This window comes from Chionomys nivalis, chromosome 10 (assembly GCF_950005125.1).
Source record: "Chionomys nivalis chromosome 10, mChiNiv1.1, whole genome shotgun sequence".
NCBI lineage: Eukaryota > Metazoa > Chordata > Mammalia > Rodentia > Cricetidae > Chionomys > Chionomys nivalis.
The window spans coordinates 19424953-19447958 of NC_080095.1; the positions used below are offsets into that span (position 1 = coordinate 19424953).

Genomic DNA, 23006 nt, shown 5'->3' on the forward strand with positions numbered 1-23006 from the left:
TGATTCTTTCCTAAAGGGTGCTGCTGGGCGTCCTGGTGCGCATCTGGAGTTCAGCTGCTGGGCGTCCTGGTGCGCATCTGGAGTTCCAGTTGCTGGGCATCCTGGTGCACATTTGGAGTGAGTTCCAGCTGCTGGGCATCCTGGTGCACATCTGGAGTGAGTTCCAGCTACTGGGCGTCCTGGTGCACATTTGGAGTGAGTTCCAGCTGCTGGGTGTCCTGGTGCGCACCTGGAGTTCAGCTGCTGGGCATCCTGGTGCACATTTGGAGTGAGTTCCAGCTGCTGGGCATCCTGGTGCACATCTGGAGTGAGTTCCAGCTGCTGTGTATCCTGGTGCACATCTGGAGTGAGTTCCAGCTGCTGGGCATCCTGGTGCACATCTGGAGTGAGTTCCAGCTGCTGGGCATCCTGGTGCACATCTGGAGTGAGTTCCAGCTGCTGGGCATCCTGGTGCACATCTGGAGTGAGTTCCAGCTGCTGGGCATCCTGGTGCACATCTGGAGTGAGTTCCAGCTGCTGGGCATCCTGGTGCACATCTGAAGTTCCAGCTACCCAGAATGGCAGAGGCTGGGAAGGCCCTGGTGTAAAGGCTGGACAAATAGTGAGGCCAGAGTCAGGGCGAAGTTGGAATCTAACCTCTCCTCTTTGGCACCTGACTGATTCTAGTACCTTCTTTCTGTACAGACATTCCCAACCCTGTCCAGCCCTAGGTACCCTCTGTTAGCCCCCTTGCATTTCTGAGGTCCATGAATCTAGGGTTATGCAGGGTGGTAGCAGGTTCTCTGGGAAAGAGGCCTTCCCTGCCTCTAGGACCTGTGTTCCAGGTGAGGTGAGGATGTAGATCCTGCAGAGAGGGCTGTTGTGGTCCCCGCCCCCACCGCTTGAGTTCTGCTGAGATCAGAGGGCTGGCTGGCTGGCAGCCTGTCGGGAGTCACATTTTATCTGCCCTTTTCTCCCAGTCTGTGTCTGGCTTCCGGCCAAACCACTAATAATAACACAACTCAGAGTAATGCTTACATTGTGGGATATGTGGCCTGGTCTGCCCTATGTTTCTGCCTTGAGGAAGGGCCCCGCTGCAGTGTTCCCAGAGGGATCCCCCACCCCCATGTCCTTTGTAAGCTCCTCTGCAGACCTTAGCATTGGCACAAGGTTCAGTGAACATTTCTTTCCAATTGTGCTCCTTAGGTCTTACCCAGGCTCTTCTGTCAGCCAGTCAGGAGCACTCAAGGGGTTCATAGACAAGGGACCCAAGGCTTGCCCCAGTCTTCTAAGGCCGGGCCCAGCCTCTCTGGCCTTTCAGAAACATGCCATCCTGTCTGTCACCTGCCACACTTAAGGGTAGAGATCCAAATCCGAAGGCTGACACAGCCCCACAAAGAAGCTAGAGCCCCTTTTCTGTGGTGTGTTGAGCACAGGAGGTTGCCTCCAAGTTATAAACCTCGCCTCTAGTGGAAGATAGTGGATTCTAGTCTCAGGCAGAGTCCCAGTCTGAGGCAGCAAAGGAGGGGATGAGACTGGCTCAGTTGTCCAAGTTTGAACTGGCCTAGTCCAGTGGTCCTTGTTCAGCAAAGACCCAGGTGTTGGGGAGCACAGGAGCCCTCCCTTACCTGCCATACACACTCCATCTTTCCTTCCCATCTCCACACCCTCTGCACTTCAGGAGATCCATGTGCACGTGACTGTCTTAGACGTTACCTCATGGGCTTGTCACCACGAACAGGGTGTGTCCCAGTGCTGGGCCAGGACAGGCTATGAGGGGCCCTGTAGGTACATTCATCTGATCCACCTGACCTGCAGACCCAGATGGGAAAGCAGGGTGGGCTGAGCTAGAGGGAAACCAGCTTGGGGCCACAAGGCAGCTCTCAGGCTGGCCCCAAAGGACTGAAAGGCTCAAGGTGTCTGGGTGCCCTTCATATCCTGGTGTATTGATCTTATGACTACTGACCTTTGAGGCTACCAATCTTGAAAGTGCTCGGTGTCACAGATCATCCTGGGATTGTCTCTGCCCATCTGCTTCTCTGTTAGCTCAAGGGTCGGAGCTATCTGGGTGTGCCCTTCCTTTTCTGGTGGAGGCCGAGTGAAGGGACCGGGGCTTGATCTCCCGGAGAAACGACTACTGCATTTGGGAGCCACCTCCCGCCTGCAAGGGGGGAAGCGAGGCAGTGCTGGGCTAGGTGCCTGTCCAGTTGGCTGGGTTTGAACCAGCGCCTTTAGGAGCAGGAGATACCTGGCAGGCTGTAAGCCTCAGGCCACACCCTGAGTCTGTGTGGTTCCTCAGCTTATCTGCAGCTGACCCAGAACCAAGTGGAGAGAAGGGACGTTGAAGCACCAAGACCTTGTCATTTGCCCCGTCTCCATGCCAAGGAGAACAAGAAGGCCTGTCTCCCAGCAGCGGAGCGGGTAGGGACAGGAAGTGGATGTAAACTGCTGAGTCTTGGATCAGCCTTGGTTTAAAAAAATCTTAGGCTGTCAGGGACCATTCTGTCCAGAGCCTTGACTTTCCCATCTATAAAATGGGGCCATAATGGCATCTATTCCTTAGGGTTAAGATGATGCAGGTGGCTTTGCACATCTGCTGGCACAAGGTAAATTCTAAGTAGATACTGGTGGGAGGCGTCTGTGGAGTCAGCCCTCAAAAGGACCTGTTTCCCTTTAAAGTGGCTTTCAGGATGAGGGCTGGGCGAGCATGGAACCCCTTTAGCTCCTTTGGGACACTTGGGTGTCCAGCCTCACAGTCATCAACACTCAGGACACTGCATTTCCACAGTGCATCGCACCTCTGGGTAGAGGCCCAAGAGGCCGGCACAGTAGCCGTGTGATCATAGACCCCTTTACTGACAGAAGTGCCTGGCAAGGTTAGTTGCCCGGGGCCTGTCCTGTGGGCACATCTCAGGGAGCAGTATGCTGCTCTGGGGCCGATGCACTTGGTGTGTGTCACCAGCCCCATCTGGAGCCCCCCTTTTATTCTAGAATTCACATTTGTCCCATGCCGGTCACTCAGGTGCATAACTGTTAGAGTGAAATTGAAACCCCTTCTCCAGGCTCCTCTTTCTGGGTATAGTGCTGGGGCATCCACCACCAGGCCTGATGTCCCTCCTCTCCACCCCAGTGCCACATCTCTGACCTGGACAGCCGTGCTTCTGAGTGAAGAAAACGATCCACTGGGAATGGTGAGAAGATAGTGTGCCCAGTGGACTGTGGTGTGTGAGCGTGCGTGTGCGTGTGTGCGCGTGTGTGAGCGTGCATGTGTGTGTGTGTGTGCGTGCGCGTGCATGTGCACGTGCGTGTTAGTTGGAGTTAGTGTAGGGATATGAGGACCAGGCACCCCCAAGGACAGGATTAGACCCCATTGTTCCAGATGCCTGTGCTTTACTTCTAACTGGCTGTGGTTAGCAGAATCGTTTGTGAACAGTGTGCTCGGTGGCCTGTGACTAAATCCTAAGCGCAACCAGTTGACTGGTGATGTGAGGCTAGAGGCCACCCAGAGAGGGGCAGTCTCCGCAGCTTCCGTCAAGGTGGCTGGTAGCCCCCAGTGGTCTAGAGAATTCTGTATACAGGTGCCTGTTCACCACTCAGTGGTCCTTCCTACTGTGCCCTACATCTTTCCCCAGGCCTGTCCAGTGTCTTAAGTTCAAATCAGTCTGTATTCTGTAAGGAAAATCTAATTTGCATGGGCACCAGGGAGTCTTCATAGATCAGACTTTGTTCTTAGGGTTCAAAGATGAACCCTGGAATATCTGCTACACCTCAGCTGTTCCTCCCGTCTAACTTGACCCTTTCTGCCACCAAGGCCCTGTCCTAGACCCTTAAAGATGCGCACAGGCCACATGGTTTCTGGGAGCACATAGATTTTGAGGTGAGATAGTTGAAGCATGCTGGGGTAGAGGGAAGACTTGCTGTACCATGCAGCACACAGGGCAACTTTGCAGGGCTCTGCCGAACAGGTTCCTGCAGGAAAGCGCAGTGTAAGCCATGCACATGTGTGCCCAGCTGCAGTGTCAAAATCCTGGAGAGTCATCTATGGGGAGTCCTGGCTCTTCTGTGACCTGCTGGCTTCTCTGGTTTTCCACAGAAGTCTCCTTTGGGAAGACAGATGCTGTCTTCCATGGCCGATAGGAACAGTGTCTGCCAAGGGCATTTTGGTAATTTCTAGAACAAATACAGAGGTGTGGACCCTCTGGTATAGCATGATCACTGCTGGGGACTTTATCCTGCAAGCAAGCTGGTAACGCCACAGGATGGTCGCCCATATAGGCTGCACCTGGGAAGCAGGGCTTGGAAGGACCAAACTTGGAGGCAGCCCTGAAGGCCACTGCCAGAAGACTGGTGTCTACCCTGCCTGGGTTTGGGAGCCCAGGATGAGCTCAGTGCACCTGCTTGGAGTGTGCCATTTCACAGTCTCCCTTGTTCATGGAGAAGCCTACTGGGGTTGCTGGCACATAGAGACGAGTGCGGCCCACGGGTGGGGGTGATGTTTGTCTGCCGGCTGGTGAGTTCTGTACTGCTGCCTTCTGCCAGCTTTGTGGGAAGTGCGGTGCCTGGCGTCTTCCTACCCACTCTCTCACCCTCCCCCTTCCTCCTGGAGTCTCACAGATGCATCGATCATGCAGTCACCCCGTAGTTCCTCCTGCTCCCCTTGGGGGCTGTAGCTGCCCCAGGTATTCCATTTGGCCAGCCATGCCTAAAGCTGCCTGTGCTTATGAGTTCGAGGAAGCAGAGGCCACAGGGCAGGGGCAGGATGTGTGTGTGGTTTGGGCCAGTTCCCAGGCCTCCTGCCCAAAGCCCTGTAGGGGCCGACAGCATGAACGATTGGTTCGCAGGGGTTGCCCACCACGCCACGCCATCTGGCAGGGCTATTGTTGACCACACAAAGGACGGGTCTCAGCAGGGCAAGGGCAGGGGCCCAGGCCAAAGGAGTGGACAGAGGAGTGGGTGGAGGGATGCTTGGTGCTCCAGTGCACTCTCTCCTCCAGAGCCGCACATTGTCCCTGTCACAGTTGAGGCTTGGCGTGTGTTCATGGGCTGAGGGCGAGAAGGTAAGGGGTGACTCCATCCCCAGAGTGTCCAGCTAGAATTCCTTAGACCACTTGGTTCTGACCTGATTTATTACTCTGCTAAGATTCGAGGGCAGTTTTATGTAGTAGGTAATTAAGTGGCATTATAAAAGGCTCAGAGAGTAAGTGGCTGCTGTTTTAATAATTGAAATAAATGACCCCTTGACAGCTTCCCAACTCGATACTGTTTTCCCTCAGTGCTAAGACCCTGATGAAGCAGTGTCTACATACCTGTGTGTGCATATGTGTATATACATGGTCGTGCATACCTGAATGTGCATGTACACTTGTGCATATACCTTGTATGTGTACATATGTGTGTATATGCATATGGATGTATGTATGGATGCATGTATGTGCATAGAGATGTCTGTGGGAGCATGTCTGCACATATAGATATGTACACATATGTACTGGTATGTACATTTATATGCACATGTGTGTGTAAGGTGTGCAAGGGGGAAAGAGCCTGAGCTGGCTCTGCTGTGACTGCCTGTAGTAGAATTCCAGGACACATGTCTCTCAAGTGGAGGGGCTTGCTCTGCACAACCTTACCTTCCATTCGTGAGACCAGGCTGACTTCTAGGAGGTTAAGGATATTGATTGATTGTCCCTGGGGCAGTCCTGATCCGAACCACTCTGGTCCTGTGTGGACTGTGCATGGTACTGGAGGTAGCTCTTCAGTTTGAGTGGCTGCTGCTTGGCTTAGCGCAGGGTTGCAGTGTTGGGTGTACGGCCTGTGTGACCAGCCAAGCACCTTCCCCATCCTGGGCCACGGTGATTTCTTCAGAAAACTGGGGAGGTCTGAGGCAATCTCGTAAGCCTTTGCTGTGCCTAGCCACATTGTTCTGTGAACTGGAGAGGATGGCCAAGCAAGTGGCTAGGCTGAGTGTCTTGTCCAGCCTGGCACAGCAGTCTCTCAGAAGGTGTGTCACCCCCCGTGTGGCCTTAGTGCCTCCTGGCTGCTGGAACACCGAGGCAGCCCTTTGTTCTGGTGTCTGTGACTATAAGGCCAAGCCCAGAGGCGCCTAAGGATGTGGGTACCTGGGCTCACTTGTGTAGGATGGATGTGGGTCTCTGGGCTCTATGATTTGAAATCCCTCTTTGCTGTCCCTGCCAGCATGGCGTGTCTGCGTATTTTTAAGCCGCCTAAATGGAGTACTGCCAGAGTTATTTGGTTGCCAGGGTAACTTGCCCAAGCTTGCACTATTCCAGCTCTTAGATCCAGACGTACTTAATTCTGCCCATCACAACAGCAATGACCGTGGGAAGGTTGCCCTTGGGCAATCTTGTTTTTTGAATGACTTCAGCGTTTGGAGTTGATCACTGGGCAGGTCTGGGACACAGACCCCATCTTGATCCATGTGCACTCCTTGTCTGTGTAGCACTATGCCTCAACTGCCCTGTGGGGGAAAGAGAAACACTCTAGGTCCAGGAGAGAGGAAGGCCCAAGGCTGACCTGGCCAGGGTCTGCCCCATCCTGTGGGATCCTATGACTATCCTGAGGTGGGGGTGGCAGTAGGGGCTTGGTGTAACACATCTTTCTGAAGATACAGGCTAGTGCCTGACCCCGGCGGGGAGGCATGAGGCTTGTCTTCCTCTCAAGCTTCCTTTGGACTGGTCCTGCCTTGGCTGCTCTCTTGTTGTAATGGGGGAGAAGGGCACAGATTGGGATGGAATCGAGATTCTCCTAGAGCCTCTGGCTGGGTCTGGTGTGGTGGGGGTGGGCTCTTAGGAGCCTGTGGATTGTAGGGCAGGGGAGACTGGGCTGCCCTCAGGGCTATGGGTCGTGGTTTTGTGCCCTTTCTCCAGTTGCTTCCTCTGTGAGCTTCCTCGGCTCCGGAGTTCAGTCATGTGCCACTCTATCAAAGAGGAGCTACAGGAACCAAACCATTGTGTATAGTGCCCGCTAGCTTCTGTGCACTGTGAGATAGACCGAGTCTTACAGTGACCAATTGAGAAAGACATAATGGGGTCAGACTTTGTAGTCTTCAGGAGGGGCCGAGTAAGCCCCAGAGGCCCCCCTGTAGCTGAGAAGATAGGACCTGAGGTCGGCCTATGCTTAAGTGCTGTTGACCAGGGTGGCCGGCTGAGCCCAAGGGATTTGGGGCTGTGCCTGACTCCTGGGCTTCTGGGGGCCATGTCCTTAGCTACAAACTGGGAAGCCGGGAATGTTTATGAGGAGATTCAGGAATGTCATATGGGGAGCTTCTTATGGTGTCTTGGTCTCACTGCCCTATGCCCTGATTTCCTGAGCAGAGCAAGGGGCTGCCCAGCCAGTGTACTGTGAAGGGGAATGAGGTGTGGGCCGAGTACCCTGTGCCCACTGCAGATGACTGGGTGGTGGCACAGTCCTGTCTGCTGCCCTAACATACAAGAAGCACCAGACTGTCAGGGGTCTACCTACTCTTAATAACAACAGGACCAGTCTTGCAGGCAGGAGGGATGTGGTAGCAGCTGGTCCCCCTGGAGATTGTGTCTGCCCATCCAACTTGGGCTCTTTACACTGCTCTTCCTGAGACTCAGGTATCTACTGGGGGGTCCCAGAGGAGTTTCCTGATGACTGCTTGTCTCTAGCCCCTTGATTTAGGGGTCTGGACTGAGGTTCACATTGTCATTTGGTACATCGGGTAGAGAGATCTTGGCTCCCTGTGACTTTTGGGCCATTCGAAACGGGAGTAGAGCCAGGCGGTGGTGACTAATGCCTTTGATCTCAGTAGGCGCAGAGGCAGGCAGATCTGAATTTGAGGCCAGTCTGGTCTACAGGGCTATGCAGAGAAACCCTGTCTCAGACATTCATCCCCTACCAAAAAAAAAAAAAAAAAAAAAAAGAGGAGACCCACCCACCTTTGTAAGTGCTCCCTCTCCTCCAGGGTCACAGGGGAGGGGTAGCAATGCTGTCCCATGTTCTGGCCTAGGCTTCTGGCCCATAGTCAGCCCCACTCTGGTAAGGCTTTGTTCCAGCCTCAATGTGGGAGGAAGTCCTTGCAACCAAGATGGGAAGTTGTTGGTTCCACTCATTGTGTAGGTTGAAGTCTCACAGCCAGGCAGGGCCAGTGGACCAGAATCACCTGGTCTAGCATAGAGGTCTGCACATGCCTGGTGTGCCAGCTGATGTGAAGAGCTGTCCCTGGCAGGATAGCCTCTGGTCAAGTAGAGATAGGGACTAGTGCCGGGCATGTTCCCTCTGCCTGTAAGTGCATTGCCCCAGCCCAGGGCAGCTGTTGGCCTGCGCAGCACAGCTGGCTTCCCAGTGCACTGTAGTAGGCTGTAGTGTCCCTGGAAGAAGGCCTGGCTTCTCTCCTTGGTCAGGGGTTTCCTGTGTCACCCTGTGTCTCCAGACTTAGGTGTCTGTCCCAGGATCTCATGCGCTTGGTGTCCCATCGGACCTGCCTTGAGGCTGCTTGCTGAGGGGAGGGAGGGAGTTGTGGTTGGCATCTGGAAACTTTCTCAGCTCAGTTCCCTGTCCCTGAGACCTTTCTTCAGGACACGGGCCATTTTGAGTGTACCGAGTTCCATGGGTGCCCCCTGAGAGTACAACTCCACTCTTGGTTCTCACTGATGGAATTGAAATCCCGCATAGAAGGTGCTTGGAGTCACCTGCCAAGCTTCTCTGAAACTCAACTTCTTTTCTCCCTGGGGGTTGGAGGGTGTGGCATTCCCGTCATCCAGATGTGCAGTGCTGAGCCATGCCTGTCTCCTGGCACCGAGGAGCCATGTGAGGTGGCGGCTGATCATTCTTCCCGCCCTGTGGCTTTGTTCTAGGTGGTCTTGCCACCACTTTTCCATCTGACCATCTTTTTTGTCCTGTTCTGTTTTGTTTTGTTTGATCAGTTGGCATGGAACTTGAGGCAATCCTCCTGCCTCAGCCTCCTTAAACCTGACATCCTCCTGGCAGTCTTGCCATGCGACTAGTTATGACTCTTACAGGCAGGGAAACTGAAACCAGAAAGTTCCCAGGCCTGGGGACTAGAGAGAATGGCTTAGTGGGTAAAGTGCTTGCTGTGTCAGTGTGAGGACCAGAGTTCAAATCCCTAGCACCCACAGAAATGCCATGTGGCTGTGGTGGCCCAGTGCTCCAGAGGGAGAGACAGATTCTCTGAAGACCAGATCCCCTGGGGCAAGCTGGCTGACTGTCTAGACTAGCCGAATCTGCAAACTCTGGGTTCAGATGAGAGACTGTTTCAGTATGTAAGGTTTGGAGAGTGAGCAGGGAAGACGTCTAACATGAACCTGTGGCTTCCATGTGCCCATGTGTGGTACACTTGCACACATGTGTGCCTACACACATGCCTGGACAAAACAAGTTACTGCCTTCCCTACATGTGGCTCTTCAGATGAGTCTCTTGACCACCAGGCAAGAGGGCAGACCTTGGTGCGTCCCCCTTTTGGTACCTGCTTTAGGCTGAGAAGCCTTGGGCCCAGGCAGCAGCTGGCTAAGTGAGTGAAGAACCCGGCAGGTGGAGGGGTGCCAGGCAGAGAGTTTCTCAGTGGGTGGTTGTTCACGAGAGAAACTTGGGAAAAGTAAGAAAAGAAGGAGAAGGAGAAGGAGAAGGAGAAGGAGAAGGAGAAGGAGAAGAAGAAGAAGAAGAAGAAGAAGAAGAAGAAGAAGAAGAAGAAGAAGAAGAAGAAGAAGAAGAAAGGAAGGGAAGAAAGAAAGAAAGAAAGAAGAGAAAGAAAAAAAGAAAGAAAGAAAGAAAGAAAAAAAGAAAGAAAGAAAGAAAGAAAGAAAGAAAGAAAGAAAGAACACAACACACAACTTATACAGCCCGGTCTTTTTGGAAGAGTTCTCAGGGTTGTTGTTTGCTTCTAGTGCAAGGGTGTGTCTGCTGCTAGTGACTGGTGTGTGGTCAGCATGGACATGAACGCCTGGCTGGGCCAGCACCTCCTAGCTCAGCCCCACTTCTCTGCTGAGCCCAGAGGGACATGGTGGAGAGCTGGACACAGCCACTATTTGGGAGGGTGGAGGGAACACTGATTTTATTTTATTTCCTTCAGAGCAGATGCCAGCAAGCACCCTGCCTCGGAGCCCCAGGCTGACCTCTGTACATTATCTCAGCCTCCACCAGACACTCATGCACACTTTGATGTCTACTGACAGACGGGTGCTGCTGGCGGCGGTGATGATTTTCTAATCTCACACTTAATTGTTGGCATTCTCTTAGGAGACAGCGACCTGTTCCCAGATTAGTAAACCTGACATTGCTGTGGCAGAGTAGCTGACAGGTTCAGGGAGCAAGGGGTGGCTTTGGCCATGTAGGTCTGAAGCAGGAGGTGCATCATGACGGAAGGATTATGTGGTAGGGAAGCTGTGTGCAGCATGGCATTGGGGAACAGAGAGAGTCAGAGGGAAGAGGTTCAGGACAGGACATGCCTCCAGTGATGTGCCTCCACCTAGACACCTGTCCAGAAGATTCTCCACCCTCCCGAGAGTCTCAGCAAGTCCGTTAATGGATTCATCTATTGGTTATGACAGAACCTCACAGTTCAGTCACGTTGGTAGTGACTGGAGCTTCCAGTGGGAAGCCAGGCCTTCAACACATGATCCTTTAGAGGGGGCGATTATATGCACACTGTAAATGGGGTCCCCCCCTCCCTTCTCCCCTCCTTTCGTTTTTCCCTCCCTCCTTCCTTTCTTCCTCAGTGTAGACTCTTATGAAATAAGAATTTTATTTCTCTCAGTGAGATTGTAATTCCTGTCCCTCGTTATCAATATCATTGTCCCTTGGGTGGGGACAAGTGACTGGACTTGTGCCAGGGAGAAAAAGGGACTTAAGGCCTAGGTGTGTGTTCTCATAGGCTGTTGTGGGGTCTGGGTGCTAGGGTGCTTGCTCTTGTCCTGGCCATACGGTTCCCTTCCCCCATGACCTTGGACCAGTTGGTGACTACCTTTGGCAGGGGCCAGCTGCCAATCAGGCCCTCTGTTCTGGGCTCCCAGGCTCTGAGGGTTCCCTCTCAGGGCCTTGTGCCATTCTCCCTGCTGGGACTAGGAGGTGGTTGTTACTTGTCACTTGAGTGGTGACACAGAGGGTGGATCCCTCATACCCTGCCCCTCCTGCTAGGTCCTCCTGGAGGACCAAGGCCTATTTACTCTCCATAGTAACCAAATATTGACCTCACCCTGCACTGGCTCTTGTCTAACCTTTGGGTCTGTTCTGGTTCATATCTCCCTTAAAGAAGCACAGAGTTGTTGGCAGGTGCTGTGGCATACTGCCAGGCTGAGCCATACCCACCTGTATCCACCCACAGATGGCCACCTGTGCTGGAGGGTTTTCAGAAGCTGTCAGCTCCCTTGCTGACGTAGGGCTGTCCCGGGGCGCAGAGAAGGGTCCAGCAGCACATAGTAAGGTGGTGGCGGAGCCAGGCCTTGAGCACAGGCCCTCAGCACAGGGACTGTGACTGCAGGCACTTGGGCGCTCCCTCAGAGTGGACCTCAGGTGCACCCCTCACCTTGCTGAGAGCCTGAGGTAGAGGATGTTTGATCCTGGGAAAGGCTGGAACCCTCTGAGACCAGGAGCTTTGAGTCTGGGGGTGGTGCCTTCTGCTGATGGGGGTCCTCACTGAGTAGCCGGGAACTTACTCCTCGCTCCCGCTCTGTTCCTGTGTGGGCCTCATGGGGTGAGAGAAGCTTGCAGCACAGAAAATGAGGGTGGCCAGCTGTCCCCATTGCCACAGATGCCAGGATGTGGTCGTGGACACAGCCTGTGACATGAGGCATGTTCGTTCCCAGGTCAGAAGTGGTCCATGCTGGCCCAGGCCAGCAGCAGCAGCAGCAGCAGCAGCCAGCTGTCAGCCTCGGGGTAGGCAGGGGATAGTGGAAGGGCTCCTCGGAAGCTACGGCTGTGGCTCCGGGTGGGCAGCTCTGCTGGAGCTCGTGTGCTGAGACGAGCAGCCCTCTCTGGTAACAGAAGCGGTGGTTGAGGGGCAAGTGCCTCTGGGAGTGAAGGTTTGGCATCTGGGGCCCGAGCTGCTGGGGAAGCGGTGAGCAGATCCCAGGAGGTGGGTTGGTAACTGTCCTACAGGAGGCGATGATAGGGATGCCATCAGCAGCTCTGAAGTACCTGCCCTGACCCTCCGGCAGCCACACTTATCCACAGTGCCACATCGTGGTCGAAGAGGCCAGAACTGTGGTCCCACTGTCCCAGAAGCCTGGCCAGCCTCTAGGAGGATGGACTGAAGGACACCATCCAGGGAAACTGCTCCTGCCTGGGTAAACCCTGACCCCTTATACTACGACCTTGCCCTGTTGGCAGGGACCTAGCCCGGCCTGCCCATTCCTGCCCATACCCATAGGCATGGGGAGCAGTGAAGGTCACCCTTCCAACGTCCATATTTACATCGCTCATCTCCTCTGCAAAGGGCCCTCTCTCTGTGGAGACCATGCTGAGGTCAGTGCCACGTGGGGATTCAAACCCATAGCTTGTGCTGGTGGAGACTTGGAGGAGCTGGGAGAAGATTATGACCCCTCCCTTACCACAGGGCTCTTGCCCCCTCTTTCAGGTCTGTCCAGCACCCCTCCGGCAGTCCCAGGTGGGGACACCGCCTTCTTGCTTACAGATGATGACCCTGAGGGATTCAGAAATGACTAGGCACTGGTACAAGGTCATTTACCCGTAAAGTAGGACAAGCTTTTCTGTGACTGGAGAGTACCAGAAGCCACTCAGGAAGCTGAGGGTTTCCAGGCCATGCCCAAAGCCAGAAGGTGACCTTTGAGGCCTGACAACTTATGACTCTCCCTCCTTGTTGTGGGGAGAACTTTGGGTCCAAAGGTTCCAACTACATTTCTGGATGAAGGAGGCCTCTGGCCAAAGGGCCGCTGAGTGAGCTGGTTGGCAGCCCTTGCTGTGCCAGCACCTGCTATGACTAGCACCCTTCCCCGAAAAGGGCCATATACAGGTGTTCCCCCATGTCTCAGGGAGGCTGCAGGTCCCCACTGTGCTGAGAGCCCTGCAGACATGTCCCCGCCTCGCACACAAAGGCATGCAGACTCACCTTCAGACTGGCGGGTGCCACCCTTTTTCTGGGACTTAGCTCCTCCCTTCCCCGCATCTGTGGCACTGTTCAGCAGGCCCTCACAGTGCCCTGGTGGCAGGAGGCAGATGCTCAGCTGAGTTCAGGTTAGCCCTGCACAGCCTTCCCACAGCGGAGCATTGTGGTAGGGAATTCAGACCTCTCAGTCCCCACAGCATCTTTCAGGGTGGACGTTTTATCTCAGTTGTAAGTGAAATGGAGCGGGTTGGGGGGACTCAGAAGGTGTGAGAGTAACTTAAAGACACACAGCCTTGGCTCTGAGTTTCTGTGTCGGTTTCCCATGGCTTCCTCCACTAACTACAAATTTGGAGGCCCAAACAGTCTTAAGTTCATTGACTTTCTTGAGGTCAGAAATGCTGAGCAGGTCAGTTGGATGATTTGAGGAAGCCCCTTTTCCCACCTTTCCTGGCTTTCAGAAGTTTCGGTTCTGTACACTCATGGCAGAGTGTTGGATTCCTTGATTCTGACAGGCTCATCTCCCATTGTCACTGTAATCTCAGCTAGAGTCCCTTTGCCACAGAACTGGACTGTGAGCCCCTTGGCGGGTAATGCTGTTCGCCAGCCAAGCTGAGGACCTTTTTCAGAACAAGACCCTCGTGTTGTCACTGGGGAGACTGAAGCACGAGGGTACCTGGAGGCCAGTGCTGGGATTCTTGGCCTCGGCCACACTGCTGTGCCTCTTCCTTTTCGGTGTACCTGTGTTGTATGTGTGGCCATATGTGCTTGTGTGTGCACATGTGTGTGCCTTTCTTGATCACTCTCTTTAGTTTGTTTAGTTTTTGAGGCAGGGTCTCTGCTGAACTTGAGGCTTGTGAATTCGGCTTTCCTGGCTGGCCGGGGAGTTTTCCTGTGGGCCTCTGCACCCGTGCCATGTTACGAGGCCCACACTACTGTGAATGACTTCTCGTGGGTTCTGGGATCCGAGTTCAGGTTCCCCTGCTTGCCCAGCAGGCACTTTACCAACTGAACCTTCTCTTCAGCCCCTGCACTGCCCCTTCTGCCACGACTCCCTACTGTTCCCCACCCCAGTAGTTGGAGAATGCCTCCCCAACAGGAACCTTGGCCAGGGCGGCTCCGTCAGGCTAGGCTTGTCCCTAATCTTTTCCACCACCCTCCTGTGGTTTAGACGCTACTTATAGCGCTTGCTCTGTCCTCCCTGGGCAGATCTTCACTGTCTTGCTTAATTAATTATAGGGATGCTGTCTCCAGGGAGACCGAGTCACAGCCCTATCATGCCCTCTGGATTGTCTTGGCCTTCTGCCCTCATTTCTTGCAGGGGGTAGAGGATTGGGAATAGCAAGGGGCTTGTTCAAGTTCTCAAAGCAGGTGGAACTGAGAGCGGCTGGTGGCAGGTGGCTTCCTACTGACAGGAAGACTTCCTGCCCCCCAGGCCCATTCTCACCTGCGGACCGCTTCCCTGCTCCTGCAGGCTCCCTGCAGGACCAGAGGCACCTACAGGAGGCCTTTGTTAGGGACTCCTTCAGGGCTGCCTGGAGGCAGGCTAGGAATGTGCTTCCCTGTCAACACATGTATGGAACAGTAAGCTTGGAGAATAAGATGGGCATTTACCCCATGGCACCCCCAGCCCGTTCCGTTGTCAGCACAAGGTGTGCTAGCCTCAGACCTTTCTTCTTCTTTTTTTTTTTTTTTTTTTTTTTTTTTTTTGGTTTTTCGAGACAGGGTTTCTCTGTAGCTTTGGAGCCTGTCCTGGAACTAGCTCTTGTAGACCAGGCTGGCCTTGCAGTTCCAGACCTTTCTTCTTAAGAAACAGGCTCCGCAGGCAGAGCGGATGACGGCCTGTATGTTCTGCCCCATCCTCTGCCTCTTCTTCCACCGTCTCTTCCCCCAAAGCACCACCGTCTGGCACTCTTCCTTCTTGTGTATGGCTTTTCATTCTTCCTGTCTGGCAGCTTGTCTGTAAACAGTGGCTGTGCTCACAGGGTTCCAGAGCCTGACGTAAATGCTGTCCTTCAGGGACCTGCTCCCCACCACCATCTTGTTTCTGAAATGTGTCCTTGTTAGATGTGTGACCCAAATGCATTTATTTTTTTATCATCGTTTGACCGCTGTTTGTTTGACCCCCTGGGGAGGCCATGCTGGTAGGTGTTCTTTACCTGCGACTTTGTCCACCTGTGCCTCAGTTTCTGGAAGGACTGAGCCTTTCAGCCACAGAAGGCCAGCCAGGTCCTCTGTCCTGCTGGGCCGTCAGTAGCCCTTCTGCTGCCCCCTGTGGCTCATGGCTGGCATCGTCCTTCCCACCTCTGTGACTGACAGGCCACCTCTCTCTAGCATGGGCTGTCTCTGATGGGTAGCTGGTTGTCTTCTCACCTTCTTGGCCTCTCACTTTCCTCTTTGGTGACCCTCTGTTCTGTTTTTGTGGGGTGGAGGGAATCTGTGTGTTGGTCATTCTGAAGTGAGGTTATACCTAGCGTTACCATGAGGCCACTTGGCTCTGACTTTGGTGAAGTATGTTTCTTTTTCTTTTTTTATTTTTTAATTGTTTTTATTGAGATATATATTTTTCTCCACTCTTCCCCCTCCCGTTCTTCTCCCTTCTCCCATGGTCCCCATGCTCCCAATTTACTCAGGAGATCATGTCTTTTTCTACTTCCCAAGTAGATTAGATCAATGTATGTCTCTCTTAGGGTCCTCTTTGTTGTCTAGATTCTCTGGGATTGTGAGTTGTAGACTGGTTTTTCTTTGCTTTATGTCTAAAAGCCACTTATGAGTGAGTAGATATTTGTCTTTCTGGGTCTGAGTTACTTTACTTAATATGATGTTTTCTAGATCCATCCATTTGCCTGCAGATTTCAAGATGTCATTTTTTTCCGCTGTATAGTACTCCATTGTGTAAATGTACCACATTTTCCTTATCCATTCTTTGGTTGAGGGACATTTAGATTGTTTCCAGGTTCTGGCTATAAATAATGCTGCTATGAACATAGTTGAGCACATGTCCTTGTGGTACGATTGAGCATCCTTTGGGTATATACCCAAAAGTGGTATTGCTGGGTCTTGAGGAAGGTTTTGTTTCCTAATTTTCTGAGAAATCTCCACACTGACATCCAAAGGGGCTGTACCAGCTTGCACTCCCACCAGCAATGCAGGAGTGTTCCCTTTATCCCACAACCTCTCCAGCATAAGTTGTCATCAGTGTTTTTGATCTTGTCCATTCTTACAGGTATAAGATGGAATCTCAGAGTTGTTTTGATTTGAATTTCTCTAATGGGTAAGGATGTTGAGCATTTCCTTAAGTATTTTTCAACCATTTTAGATTCATCTGTTGAGAATTCTCTGTTTAGGTCTATACCCCATTTTTTTATTTTTATTATTTGTTCTTTTGATGACCAATTTCTTGAGTTCTTTGTATATTTTGGAGTTCAGCCCTCTGTCCAATGTGGGGTTGGTGAAGATCTTTTCCCATTCTGTAGACTGCTGTTTTGTCTTGTTGACCATGTCCTTTGCTTTGCAGAAGATTCTCTGTTTCAGGAGGTCCCATTTATTAATTATTTCTCTCAGTGTCTCTGCCACTGGGGTTATATTTAGGAAGTGGTCTCCTGTGCCAATGTGTTCAAGTGTAATGAAGTTTGATTTTAATTTTCATACAGTTTGTTGGGCAGTCTGTGACTTTTTGTTGTTTTCTTAGTTAAGAAAAACTTTTCTCTCTGAAACTGTAAAAAGGCTCAGAGAAGAATTGTTTGCTGGCTGAACAGCATGGGGGAGGCGAGGGGCAGCTGGAACCTTGCCCCTTGAGACAACAGCAGTGGTGCGGATCAAATGCCCTGCAACAAGATAAAGAGGGGGCTCCAGGCAGATCCTGATGGACAGGGCTTCACTGAGGCAGCGAAAACCAGAACATGTCCAGTTGGGCGGTAAGACTGGGCAGTGCGACTCTGGGGTCCACTGAGGGTCTCTGTGTGGACTGCACTGCAGGAGAAAGTCGCGGAGCTGTGTGGAGGACAGGCTGGACCCACTAAAAGCTTGCACCCCTCAGAGCATGGTCACCTGGTGTTCTGTGCAGGTGGAGAGAGAAACCAAGGCTAATCCAGAATAGTACCCCTAGATCCCGGGGTTCCATAAGAGTTGAAAGTCTCCTCGTATTGTGAAGATAATTTTGCCTTGAGACAGCAGGGAGGAGAGGCCAGGAAAGGGGAGTGGCTCTGGGAACCCCCTGTCACACCCCAGTGCGTGGCCCAGAAGAACCTCAAGCTTGGGACACAGTGGGCACTCTGAAACTCGTGGATGTGAGTGGGGAAATGTGATTCTCTTCTCAGTGCCCTTCTGGACACTAGAACTTTGTAGCAGCCATGGTGGCCTGTACCGTCCCGTACACTCAATGGCAGACTGAGGACAGTTAGGTGAGGGCCTCCTGACCTGCCTGGCGGGTGCTTCCTGATACACCTCTCAGGACTGCAATGGCAGCCAGAAAGCAATGGGGACTGATACAGCTTCGATGCCCATGGGCACTGGCGCAGGTGCTCCTGGGCCCGTCAGGTGCTCCCGGACACGTCAGGCCCCACCTCCCTGCATTTGCTCGAGCTGTGGTGTATACACACCAGCCTCCTGTACTCTCCACCTTTGTCTGGCTGTCATGGTCCTGCTCAGCTCAGGGCTCACCTTCTTCAGGAAGGAGTCTCTGGTTTCACTCTGGTACACTCTGCTTTGCCTCCTCTCAGGGATGCTGTGTTTTCCTGGTCCTGTGGGTATCTGGCTCTGCACTCTTCAATACTCAATCTGTTCTGCCACCTTCCTGGCATGTCGCTGCAGAAGAGAGGGGCCAAAAAGAACCCATGTAGCATGAAGGAAGGGAGGTGCCTTCCTGTGCCATCTTAATGGCTGTACCCTCGCCACAGATTTGCTAGGAATCTTTTGTGTTCCAGAGACTTCTACCCTGCAGAGACTGTTCAGCATTTGGTTGCTCTTCCCTAGTGATAGGGAGCGGGGAGCTCATGCCCTCTCTGGTAGCCCAAGTTGTTGTTAGACTTGGTAGTTCTTCTCAGTGGTCTTGTATAAGCAGAGCACCCTGGGGCTTGCCAGGGAGACGTACAAGGGCTCTGTCAGCGAAAGAGCAGGGCATTCAGGATCGTGTAGCTTCCCAGACTTCTCTGACCTGGCATGTGGGCATCAGCTACCCGGAATGCCAGCCCAGGACCATCTGCTGTTGAACAGGGCGGGCACTGCAGGAAGTGTGGTCAGGGTGGCCTTTGCTGCCATATGGAGCCCAGGATGAGGAAGGCTGCCCAGGGAAGAGGAGGCCGCAGCTGTGCCCTGGTGTCTGCAGGAAGATCTATCCTGATGCTCCCAGGGCCTCAGTTCCTTTATCTGTAGGTTAGGGTGTATACCAATGAGAAGTGGAGACTGGTGTCTGGGAGATGCGTAGCTGGCACTCCATAAGTAGATGTGGTCATTGAAAGGTCATATTTGATGGTGACCCTGGTGCTTGGAACTGCTGGAGCTGGGGTTCTAAGAGCCCTGTGAGGAGAGTCTGGGCCTGTCCTCACTGGCTCTGTCCTGCCTTCGTGACTCTGGCTATGCCTGTTTTGTTGCTGTACTCTGTGAAGAGGATGGCACCCCCCATACAATGCAAGATCTGGGAGAACCTGTGAGAAGAGTGGATTGCACACGCTGGGAGGGGTGCATCCAGGAGAGGAAGTGGGTAACACGGGCAGAGGCTGTGGTCGCTCTGTGGTAATGGGGTAGGGATGTTTACCACCAGACCTGCCCTGGTTACCCACTATGGCTGTGTGTTGGGCTTTGTCCCAACACCAGATATGTCAGGCTGCTGCAGGCTCTCCATTTGTACACTTGTTATATGCCAGACATGTATGGAAGCTGTGTCTTCCCCTACACAGGCAACTCCAGGGCTGGGAGGAAGGAAGGAAGGAAGGAAGGATGAATGAACTGCTTTGGAGCAGCCTTCATCCTGCCAGGCCAGAGAGGGACGGACATAGGTCTTTTTGTTTGTTTGTTTTTGATTTTGAATTTTCGAGACAGGGTTTGTCTGTGTAGCCCTGGCTGTCCTGGAACTCACTCTGTAGACCAGGATGGCCTCGAGCTGACAGATTCTTCTGCTTCTGCCTCCCAAGTGCTGGGATTAAAGGCATGTGCCACCACTGCCAGGCTTGACATAGGTCCTTCCTTAAAGTCACCCTTCCTATCTATACAACCGCCAGCCCCAGGCTGCCGCTGAACTGCTGACTCCTCCTAATGTAGTGGAAGGAAACAGTTAAGTCAACTGAACTGGTGGCTTAGTGGCACCATGAACCGACTTCTGCAGTCCCCTATAGCTGCTAGACACATGTCCCCATGGAGGGGGCTAGGGGCCGGTGGCACCGTGTGCCCAGGTTACCTACAAATGATCTGCCGTGAGGTTTGGTTGTCAGGGAAGCGGTGATAAAGTTGGGGGACCTTGCTCAGGAGGAGGGATTGGAAGAAAGGCAGCACCAGTGGGGAACCCAGGGAGGAGGCAGCCGCTGAACCTCCACCTCCTTCCCACTTTCTCTTCAGCTGCAAGGGACCCTGCTGGCTTCCTGCCCATCTCCTCAGGCCCTCACAGCTTCACCTGACCCTCCTGAGGCTTTCTGCCACCACCCCTGCCCTGCTCCCTATCCACACTCTAAGTGGACAGCACTTGGTGCTCCCTCCCTGCCCCTCAGAGCCCTTGGTGCATGGGCTAGCTGACATGGCTGCCCTTTAACTGGCTTCTTCCATCTTTTGTGACTCTACTTCCCTCCCTAAGCTTCTGGGGTAGATAACTTAGATAACCTTCTGGACTCCATTCCTTGACTTAAGTACTTTGGAGACTCAGCTGGGTAAGCAGACATAGGAAATGCCTTCTGAAACCTAAGGGCAGTGCCTGTGGTGGGTCCTCCTTTTTTACGATGCCGGCTGCTGGGTCCTGTGAGAGTCATGCTGAAAATCAGTTCCCTGGAGCCACCACCGCTGCAGATGCCAGCGGGAGTCCATGGCCCCAGAGCCAGGAGGAGAAGGCAGGAAGGGAAAACCTTAAGGGTCACCAGCCTCTCCTGTGGCCTGAAGGTCATCAGCAGGACAAGCTCAGGGTTCTTCAGACAGAGCCAGAACAGAGGTCTATCCACAGGCTCCCTAGGGATCAGAGGATGCCTGAGGAGGGAGAAGCAGGGGCTGGAGTCTGCTTCCAGGAAGTGAGCTGTACAGGAGCTGGACCAGGACCCTCCCAGGAGTGGACAGATGGGTGCCAAGAGGATTAGGTGGGTCCCAGAGCACACCTCAGCCAGCTCATCACAAGCCTCTCCCGTGATCACTTCCTTCGTTTTGCCTACAAGCAGCTTAGCTGAGAAGTGGTGTTTCTCTCCCTTGTGGCCTAGCCCTCATTACTGCAGGCCTTGGGATTAATTTAATTACCTGCTCATCTCCTGGAGCCTGGGAGGCACCTGATGAGCTCATGAATGACTTTTAGGGCCAATGAGAAAGGGGAGCCTCTTCTCAGGGACCTAGTGTCCAGCTCTCCAGCCCCAGCCTGGAAGGACCCCTTTTCTCTCTTCCTTCCTTTCTGTCCTGAACCATGGTGGGAGTCTAGTTTGGGGAACAGGATGGGGACAGAGTCACACATGGAGAACTCAAAGTTGAGTGACTGGTGTGCGTGTGGGGGTGGGAAGGCACTATAATTTAACCTACTCTTCTAATTTAAAAGGAAGATTTCTTCTTGCTCTAGAATTACTTGGAAATTGACTAGAAATAGCATAAGTAAAAAAAAAAATCACATGTTCCTCATGTGAGCCACACCACTGACTGAAGGGGTAGATGCTAAATGCTGGAGGCTTCTCGCCCACCCACCAGAAATCCACGGAGGGAGATGGATGGGTAAAATGCTCACTTTCTGAACGATTCTGTGTAAAGGACGGGGTGCCAGTTACCACCACTACTTGGTACTGTTTGCTGGATCTTCGTCTGAATTCGGGACCATGCCTAGGAACCCCGTGTGTGTGTGTATGTGTGTGTGTGTGTGTGTATGAGAGAGAGAGAGAGAGAGAGAGAGTTTGCGTGTGTATGTGTGTGTTTGCAGCCCCGCCAGGGAATTTTATGTAGCAGGGAATCCAGGAGAGATAGGTAGGAATTCTCGTGCCTCTACTTGAGTAAGCTGCTCCTCTCCAAAGCTCTGCCCAGGGTGGTCCCAAAGGCTAGTTTGTTTGAGTTACATCTCCTGTGTGTGAGGGACCTATCCCTCAAATTCTTGGAAACTTGGAGCTCTAGTTTTTGTATGGAGCAGTGCAATGCCGTGGGCCCCAAGGCAGCATCACCCCACTGGAGCCACCCTGCGCCCGGTACTGTTGCCATTCCTGAGGGTGGGCTGGCCAGGCCTTACCAGGGAGCTGCCCTCCTCCCCTCCTCTATAAAAGGCTCCACATTCCTAAGAGGTGACTACTGGGGATGAGGAGGAGTGTTTGTGTTCTCCAGCTCCAAGTGGGCTGGGCCTTGCTCCCTGAACCCCTGTTCCCGTATCTCTTCCTAGCCTGGACTGTACCAGATGCTCTCCTGGGTCCTGTGGACCCAGGCTGACTGGGTGGGGACTCCTGAGGGTTCTTCAGGCCCCGCTGGGGAAGAAAAGGTGTCCCATAACAGGCAGGCCAACATCCACCTGTGTGGGCCTAGGCACTCCTGGGGACTTACGTTCTTGAGTGGCAGCGGTGGCCTCCACATCTGTTTCTTATTAGAGCCTGAGGGTGGAGGAGAGGGGCAAGATACCAGTGTGAGACATGAGGACATCAGGAGTGGGCTCCCCTGGGGTCATGCTAGCCTTGTGCTAGAGTGGACAGATGTCTCGTTGTTCCCATGGTTGACGTGGTATGCCTGTCCTGTCCTGTCCACAGCAGCTCCTAAGCCCTTTCTGTCCACCTAGGAATTATGGAAGCCCAAGGAGCTTATACCCCGGCCCCAAGTCCCCTGAGGTGGATTCAGTAGCTGGCTTTGATTAGAGAGCCTGCTACCCTGTGCCTTCTGAGGTTAAGGGTTAGAGTATGAAGTACCTGGGAGATTCCTTATCTTTTGGGAGTAGGGATACAGGTGGTGACTGACTAAGCAGATGGACAGAGTCCCAGCTGGCCAGCTAGCCTTGTGGTCTCTACCAAGAGGTACAAAGTCTGTCTTGTGGGTGGCTATGTGACTGATGTGTCACATCCTGTCAGCCCCACAGGGTGCTTGGGACCGGCCCTGCAGCCCCCCATTTTCTGTTTGACTCAGGTTTCCTAATTCTGCTCCCTGACTCCACCAAGCCAGGTGCCTAGGCTGCATGATGATGGATTTGCCACTCTGCTCTGCTGGGGGAGCAGACCTGGGGCTGTGGGGTAGTCAGAGATGGGCACAGCAGAATGAGGGCCGTGTGTAGTGAGATTTTTGCCTGTTTTTCTGGGGTGAAAAAGCAGGGGCAGTGTGGGTAGACTTCGTTTCTTGGGATGTGTTTGAAGTGGGCTCCATGACTGATGATTGAGCAGGTTCTCACAAGTGAGCAAGTCCTCCTTGTCTAACTTAAGCCAACTACTTTTGAGCCTGAAACGTTTTGGAAACAGAAGGAATCACCCCCGGGACATGTAGGCCGGGGAATACACCATCATCTTCCTGGAAAGCAGATTTGAGGGACTACCTGGAGGGAGTGCCAGGGTAGGCTGGGGTCTGCCCATGGGGTAGGGTAGTCCACTGGTGGCTAACATGCCCTCTTCTTCCTCTCTGTCCTTCAGATCCCTCCTCCACCTACATCAGGCCACTGGAGACCAAGGTGAAGCTGTTGGAGGGTGACAAGCTCCCCCCACAGGTAAGTGGACTACAGGGGTACTGGCTACTGTAACCTAATGGCCACTGCTTTGGAGGCCGTCCCATCTCCAGCTTCTCTGAAGCTCCCATAGCTTCCTCCCCATCCCTGTGGTCTCTCCAGCTGTCTCTGGAAAG

The 23006-nt window shown here is 53.2% G+C and overlaps 1 protein-coding gene across 1 annotated transcript in view; it reads left to right on the top strand.

Moving 5' to 3' along the window:
• Ccdc85c (coiled-coil domain containing 85C) overlaps window positions 1-23006 on the top strand; it is a 73091-nt gene that overhangs the window by 28989 nt on the left and 21096 nt on the right. Inside the window, exon 2 of the mRNA XM_057783126.1 lies at window positions 22799-22872. Within this exon, the coding sequence (XP_057639109.1) occupies window positions 22799-22872 (74 nt within the window). The remainder of the gene's footprint in view (window positions 1-22798; window positions 22873-23006) is intronic.